This window comes from Scylla paramamosain, chromosome 28 (genome assembly GCF_035594125.1).
Source record: "Scylla paramamosain isolate STU-SP2022 chromosome 28, ASM3559412v1, whole genome shotgun sequence".
NCBI classification, from domain to species: Eukaryota; Metazoa; Arthropoda; class Malacostraca; order Decapoda; family Portunidae; genus Scylla; species Scylla paramamosain.
The window spans coordinates 9,462,501-9,470,000 of NC_087178.1; the positions used below are offsets into that span (position 1 = coordinate 9,462,501).

Sequence of the window (7,500 nt, forward strand, 5' to 3'; positions counted from 1 at the left end):
ACCCAAAAACACACATTTAAACTCAAAAAAATCACTCAACACACTTTTCTATTGTACAAGAAAACCAAACACATTTTTCCACCCCAAAATCACTTTCCAAAACATCCCTAAACACATTTTCACTCCAAAAACACCCATAAAACACATTTTCACCCCAAACACACCTTCCACAACCAAAACATTACAAAAACACAGTCTCTCACCCTGAAAACATTTAAACACTAAAAAACACACACACTCACATCCCCAGCACATCCTTAAAACATACATTTTCACCCTAAAAACATTTTCAAAACACATGTTCACCCCAAAATACCTGCAAAACACATTTTCTCCCTTAAAATACCTGCAAAACACTCATTTTCACCCCAAAACACACTTTTACACCCCAACACATCCCACAAACACACCAAAAAGACCCTAAATGAAAAGATCTATCTATTTTAAAGGGTGTTTTAACGGATTATGACCTATAAATTCAAGTGTTTGTCAATTTGAAGAACTCCTCGACCTAATAAGCCTTCCCACACACCCCCAGATGCTCCCCAGACCCCCATAAACTTCCCTACACTCCCCCAGACACCCCCAGGGCCTCACCAATCAACATATAGGTAGCAGCCGCCTCCAGAGCTCCCTCCTTGAACCAAATCCTTCTTGTGTCGGGGAACTCAGTAAACATACCATGGTCTGGATTCAAAATATCTCTTAGGAGGAGCAAGAAAAATTCCTTCCGTACCCCACCTGCATCCTCTGCCTCCTCCCCGATGAAGTGGACCTGTGGAGATGCGTGAAGGTGAGTGGAGGATCACTGGAGGGCCGGCAGGTTAGGTTATGTATTAATGCACAGATATATATTTATGCTGTTATTGTGGAGATAAGGTGGAGAATTGAAAGGGAGATGGGTGGAGAATAGGTGGTGTTGGGAGATTAGCTTAGGTTTGATATAAGTGCAGATTAAGATGGAGATGACCCGGAGAACTGAAAGGGAGGTAAGTGGAGATCAGTGGAGGACAGGTGGAGTGTTGGGCGGTTAGGTTAGGTTTGATATAAGTGCAGATTAAGATGGAGATGACCTGGAGAACTGAAAAAGGGAGGTAAGAGGAGATGACTGGAGACTATAAATACAGACAAACAGACAAACGCACACACCTTCAATGGCCGTTTGTAATCGGTGACCTTGTGGTGCAGCAGTTGGCTGATGGGGTCCTCTACGATGTGTGTGCGTCGAATGTGTACATTTAGAAACTGTACCTGGAAAAACACACATGGCTTCAGTGTGTGTGTGTGTGTGTGTGTGTGTGTGTGTGTGTGTGCGCGTGTGTGTGTGTGTGTGTAATAATAAATAATAATAATAAACGGTTTATTATTAAGGCAGTTAACAAACTGAAAATGTACATAGGGGGTAGGGAAAAACTTAACATTAATCCTAAAGGTAAGTCTAATCTAGGAGGGAAATCTAGGAGGTGTGTGTGTGTGTAATAATAATAAATAATAATAATAATAAACGGTTTATTATTTAGGCAGTTGACAAACTGAAAATGTACATAGGGGATGGGGAAAAACTTAACATTAATCCTAAAGGTAAGTCTAATCTAGGAGGGAAATACTATTGATTGATGGCTCGCACCATGGTGGGAATCGCACTGAGTCTGTACCGGTCCGTGCGCGGCGCCTTCAGGGGCGTTATTCTGTTGTGGTGTCTGGTGGCACGGACAGGGCGAGGCGCGTCGGGCGGCAGCATGTTTCTGAGACGCGGATGATGCAGTAGTCCCCTCCCAAACTTCTCCAGAGCCTCTCGGTGCCTGGTGGATATTCTGGACAGACTCAGGGTGGTCAGGGCTTCTTCATAGGTGGTGTATGCAGGGCCAACGATGACCCTGCACGCCCTTTTCTGCACACTCTCTAGCTGTATCTGTTGAGTGTGTGTGAGGGAGGAGGATCACGCTGGGGAGGCGTACATGAGTTTGGGGAGGATGAAGGTAAGGTACACCCCCCTTAACTCATCTGTCGGCGTCCCCAGCGACCTGAGTCTGCGCAGCATGTACAGCCTGTAGGTAGCTGATCTCACGGTGTTGGCGACATGCTGCTTCCAGGTCAGCTGGTCGTCCACCGTGACTCCGAGAAGCTTGGCACATTGGACCACCTGGAGGGGGTGAGGGCCCACTGTGAGCCGGGGAGGGGGCACTGGTACAGAGGAGGTACATAAATGCATCACCACAGTTTTGCTGTGGTTGATGGTCATCCTGCTCTCCTCTGTCCACGTCTGCAGTCGCTCCAGAATTGCTTGCAGTGGCGAGTAGTCCAGGTTCTTGGTGGAAACTGGGACGCCCACGGTGCAGTCATCCACATACTTCCAGCGATGGGGGTTGTCGGTGAGGGCGTCGTTGATGAGGAGGAGGAAGCATAGAGGACCCATCCTGGTCCCCTGGGGGACTCCACATGTCAGCTGTTGGAAATTAGAGACAGAGCCCTGATAGCGAACGGCCTAACGTCTCCCTGTGAGGAAGTCGGCTAGCCACGCTATCAGATTAGGAGGGATACCCAGACTTACTGCCTTGCTGATGACAACAGTGTGATCAACAAGATCAAAGGCTTTTTTGAAGTCCACAAAAGCAACAGCTAGAGAGGTGTTTCGCTTGTCCAGGTGGCTGTGGATGAATTCAAGGAAGCTGGTCAGGTAATGTGAGGTGGAGGTGGCTTTAATATTTCCGAATTGTCTGATATCCACGGTGTTACAAATTTTGGTGTAGGCCCAGTCATATACAAAATCTTCACAAATAAGGCTAGGGATGGGAGTGATAGAGACTGGCCTGAGGTCATTGAGTGACTGAGGACTGGAAGTTTTGGGGATGGGGGTGACGTAAGATGTCTTCCAGTCCGCGGGGCAAGAGTGTTGGGAGAGTGAGGCGTTTATTATGGAGCATAGCGGTGTTGCTTGCTCTAAAGCAAATTCCTTGTAAATTTTTATAGGAAGGTCAGTGGGTGTGGTGGATCTGGGTTTAAATTTAAGTATTCTCTTAAAAACATCCATCGCCTGGACAGTGTGTGGAGGGGAGGGAGCGGGAAGATAGGCAGGAAGCGGAGTGGTGTGGAGGGGAGGAAAGGTTTGACAGATAGCAGCAAAGTGATCGTTCATCTCCTGAGCCGCGAGATTAGCAGGAAGGTGTGAGGTGCAAGGAAAGGATGGAGTGTGCTTTTGTAAGCCACACAAAGCTTTGATCTTAGCGTACCACTGTCTGTTGTTGGTCAGCTTGAGGTGGTGTATCTTGTCTGGGTAATAACTTGCCTTTGCATTCTTAATCTCCCTGATTACTCTGTTTCTTAGTTTCCTGTAAAGGACCGGGCAGGAGTGGAACGCCCAGGTCCGCTGACGCATGAGTCTTTTAATGCGGGGCGTCATCCAGGGAGCATCAGACGGGTGCGTTGTGACGCTCTTGGCTGGGAAGTAGTGGTGGAAGGCTGCTGTGGTAGTGGCGACGTAATTTTGCCATTTTACGTGGACGTCCTCCTCATCCAGCACCTCGGTCCACGGGTGTTGTGTCACCCACTGCCCAAACTCCCTCATGGCTGAGTCAGGCATGGGGCGGTGGGTCCTGGTGACAGCTGACCGGGGGGTCGAGGTGGTGGGTGTGGGTGACCACAGTATGGAGAGGTGGGTGCTCCGTCCCATGGGAGGCAGCGGCTTGGGTGGCGAGTGTGTGTGTGTGTGTGTGTGTGTGTTATTATTACTGCTACTGATGCTACTATTACTACTACTGTATTGTATTAGCTTAAGTGTTTGTGTGTGTGAACAAAAAAAAATAAAAAATAAATAAATAAGTAAATAAATAAATAAATAAATAAATAAATAAATAAATAAAAAAGCTTTCAAAGAGCCACAGCATGGGGTTACTGTTTAAAACGGCCTCCTGGATCGCTCCTTGAATCTGAGAGAGAGAGAGAGAGAGAGAGAGAGAGAGAGAGAGAGAGAGAGAGAGAGAGAGAGAGAGAGAGAGAGAGAGAGAGAGAGAGAGAGTATTAGGTTAGGCCTCTTGCATTTGTGAGTGAGGAGTGACTACTGTGTTAGGCCTAAGAAATTCTTGCAGCTTTATTTAATATTTTACATTCTTCAATAAATCTACTAATTTTGAGTCCCTAGGAAACACAAAGCTAGGCAATTTTAGGCCTATTGTTTTGTGTGTGATGGTCGGTGCAGTAAAAAAAATATGCTAGTTTCCTCTCATAGGCCTAGTCCACTTTTTCCTGGCAAGACACAGGCCAAAATAACCTTTTCTTATAACACATAGGCCTAATCAGTGTTTTAATAGGCATATACAAATTCTGACCCTATGCCTGTCTAAACCACCCTCATTAAACACCTCACAGTTTGTCAGTCTGTCCCCACCTGTGCCAGTGCTTCAGTGGTGTACAGTCTGGGACATCAAAGTGTGAAGCAGCCTTTAAAATTTATGCATCCTTTAATTAATCAATTGGAAGGTCCTTTAAAAATTTACTTAACCCTTTAAAAACATCTCCAAACACCCTTTTAAACTGACAAATCTTAAAAAAACACTTCCAAACACCCTTTTAAACTGACAAATCTTAAAAAAACACTTCCAACTGCTCTTTTAAACTGACAAATCTTAAAAAACACTTCCAAACACCCTTTTAAACTGACAAATCTTAAAAAAAACACTTCCAAACACCCTTCTAAACTGACAAATCTTAAAAAAGCTTCCAAACATCCTTTTTAACTGACAAATCTTAAAAAAACACTTCCAAACACCCTTTTAAACTGATAAATCTTAAAAAAACACTTCAAAACATCCTTTTTAACTGACAAATCTTAAAAAACACTTCCAAATGCCCTTTTAAACTGACAAATCTTGAAAAATCACTTCCAAACAGCCTTTAATGCTGACGAATCCTTGAAAAACACACAAAAAAAAAAATATATATATACAAATAAACAAATAAACATATGTAAACCAAACCTAATTTGTCCTGCACCTCGTTCTCACCTGATGAGTGGCAGCGTCTTGGCCTGAGGGTCGAACAAGAATGGATACTCACAGAACAGGATTGGACTCTGTAATGTAAAGAATTGGATTAGTTAAAGTTGTTTTTAAGGGCTGAAGGGGTAAATGAAGAGGTTAAAGGGTGTATTTAAGGGTTTAAGGGGGTAAATAAAAGGTAGAAGGGTGATTTTAAGGGTTTATGAGGCTATTTAAAGGTTTGGTGTCTTTTAAAGGGTGTTTTTAAGGGCTTAAGAGAATACATAAAGGGTTTTCAATTTTTAAAGGGTGTTTCTAAGAGTCTGTCAGTTAAAATTAAAGGAAATGTCAATTTTAAAGGATGTTTTTAAGGGTTTAAGAGAATAAATAAAGGGTTTTCAATTTTTTAAAGGGTGTTTCTAAGGGTTTGTCAGTTAAAATTAAAGGAATTGTCAATTTTAAAGGATGTTTTTAAGTGTTCAACATTGAAAGCTCCCCCAAACACAGTCACCCATTCACAAACACCCCCAATACACACACAAACACCCCCAAACATGGTCACCCACCTCCCAAACACCCCAAAAACACACCCAAACACCCCAAAAACACACCAAAACACACCCAAACACCCCAAAATCACTCACCCACCTTCAAACACCCCCACACCCCCACACACACACACACCCACCTCCCTCCTGGACATCGGGTGAAGCCTGCTGTTCATCCAGTTCAAGTAATCATTCCTAATATCAATTTTCTCTGCAATTTCTGGGATGTAAAAGTCGTCGTAGTTCAACCACCCCAATCGGCAGCCGGCTTGGAAGTTCAGACCGTGGACCAGGGACAACAGCCGCAGGGAAGACACGAGGGCATGCCGGTCTCTCTGTGGTGTGGTTAGGTTAGGTTAGGTTTGGTTAAGATCTGGTTGTGGTAGTGGTGGTGGTCTGAGTGGTTGTAAGTGATGTGGTGGTGTTGTTGTAGATAAGAATTGTTGTAATAGTTGTTGTAGTAGTAGTAGTAGTAGTAGTAGTAGTAGTAGTAGTAGTAGTAGTAGTAGTAGTAGTAGTAGTAGTAGTAAAAGAAGAGGAAGAGGAGGAGGAGGAGGAAGAGAAAGAGAATGGTAGTAGTAGTAGTAGTAGTAGTAGTAGTAGTAGTAGTAGTAGTAGTAGTAGTAGTAGTAGTAGTAGCAGTAGTAGTAGTAGTAGTAGTAGTACATGGACAATTATACTTCTCTCTCTCTCTCTTACACTCAAAACACACACACACACTCTCAATGCACACTCTTACAAACCAACTCTCTCTCTCTCTCTCTCTCTCTCTCTCTCTCTCTCTCTCTCTTACCTCAGAGCTAGATTGGTGAGCTGAATTCAGTCTGTACCACCACATTCTTGTACACAGTAACCAGCCTTAGTGTAAAGTCCCTTGGAAGAGAGGCAAGCCAGGAGAGAGAGAGAGAGAGAGAGAGAGAGAGAGAGAGAGAGAGAGAGAGAGAGAGAGAGAGAGAGAGAGAGAGAGAGAGAGAGAGAGAGAGAGAGAGAGAGAGAGAGAGAGAGAGTGAGAGAGATTTTTCTCCTCCAAAAATATACTTAAAACACACAAATCAATAGAAAAAACAAAGAAAAAACACCAAAACACATTTAAAACATCCCAAAACACCTTTATAACACACCCTAAACACACTCAAACACCCCAAACACACCCAAAACACAACCAAAACACCCCCAAACACTCCCAAAACACACTCAAACACTCCCAAACACACACACACACACATACACACACACAATCCAACTCACTGAACACCTCCGCCATCTCCTTGCCAAGCTTCAACACTCCCTCAGCATACGGCATTTGGAGTTTGGCCGTTTGTTTAGGGTCAGTGAAGTCCTTGTACAGGGGAAGGACATAACAGCGTAAGGCGTCCTGGCTGGGGGGATGCGAAGGAAGACTCTTGGCCACGTTTTGAATGCCAGTACGAATCTGTGGACGTTTGGATTAGCTCGGTAACAGATCAGTGGACGCTTGTGAGATTCTGCGTGTGAAATGCCAGCAGGTCAGTTTGTCCTGTTTTGTCCTGGGAAACCTTCAGTAAAATGCAGTGAAACGCACACAAACGCACGCACTCGCCACTTCCTGAATGGTCTCCCTTGCATTCCGGCCAATCTGAGCCACACAGTCCTCAGCCAAACGGTAGTCCAGCCCGTGTGTGTGTTTGTGCAAGCCAGCAAGCGTGAGGGAGCTGTTCCAAGCGCACACTGAGGCAAACACTGTCTCTGTGTACCTGTGTTTGGAAGTGGGTGAGTGAATGAGTGTAAACAAACGTGGGGATGGAAATATTGTTCGTTTGTTTGTTTGTAAATAGATTGATATGACACAAATGTAAACAAACACAAAAAATACAACATTCTGTCGCTGAAAACATCAAAAATAAATTTTATAACACAAACAAACACACAAATACACACAGAAACACACACACACACACACACCCAAATCATACCAAAACACACAACACACCCCCAAACAC

The 7,500-nt window shown here is 44.2% G+C and overlaps 1 protein-coding gene across 21 annotated transcripts in view; it reads right to left on the reverse strand.

Moving 5' to 3' along the window:
* LOC135114899 (uncharacterized) overlaps positions 1-7,500 on the reverse strand; it is a 20,786-nt gene that overhangs the window by 5,064 nt on the left and 8,222 nt on the right. For 10 of the 21 annotated variants that reach the window (XM_064031138.1, XM_064031129.1, XM_064031132.1 and 7 more), the window contains 6 exons: positions 6,770-7,254; positions 5,662-5,856; positions 5,001-5,068; positions 1,628-3,926; positions 1,150-1,251; positions 598-775 (listed from right to left, as the gene is read on the reverse strand). In XM_064031138.1, coding sequence (XP_063887208.1) covers positions 2,486-3,670 — 1,185 coding nt within the window. In that variant the 5' untranslated portion in view covers positions 3,671-3,926; positions 5,001-5,068; positions 5,662-5,856; positions 6,770-7,254 and the 3' untranslated portion in view covers positions 598-775; positions 1,150-1,251; positions 1,628-2,485. Of the gene's footprint in view, positions 1-597; positions 776-1,149; positions 1,252-1,492; positions 3,927-5,000; positions 5,069-5,661; positions 6,475-6,769 lie in introns of those variants that run through there. The other 11 variants (XM_064031128.1, XM_064031143.1, XM_064031144.1 and 8 more) reach the window with 10 other exon arrangements.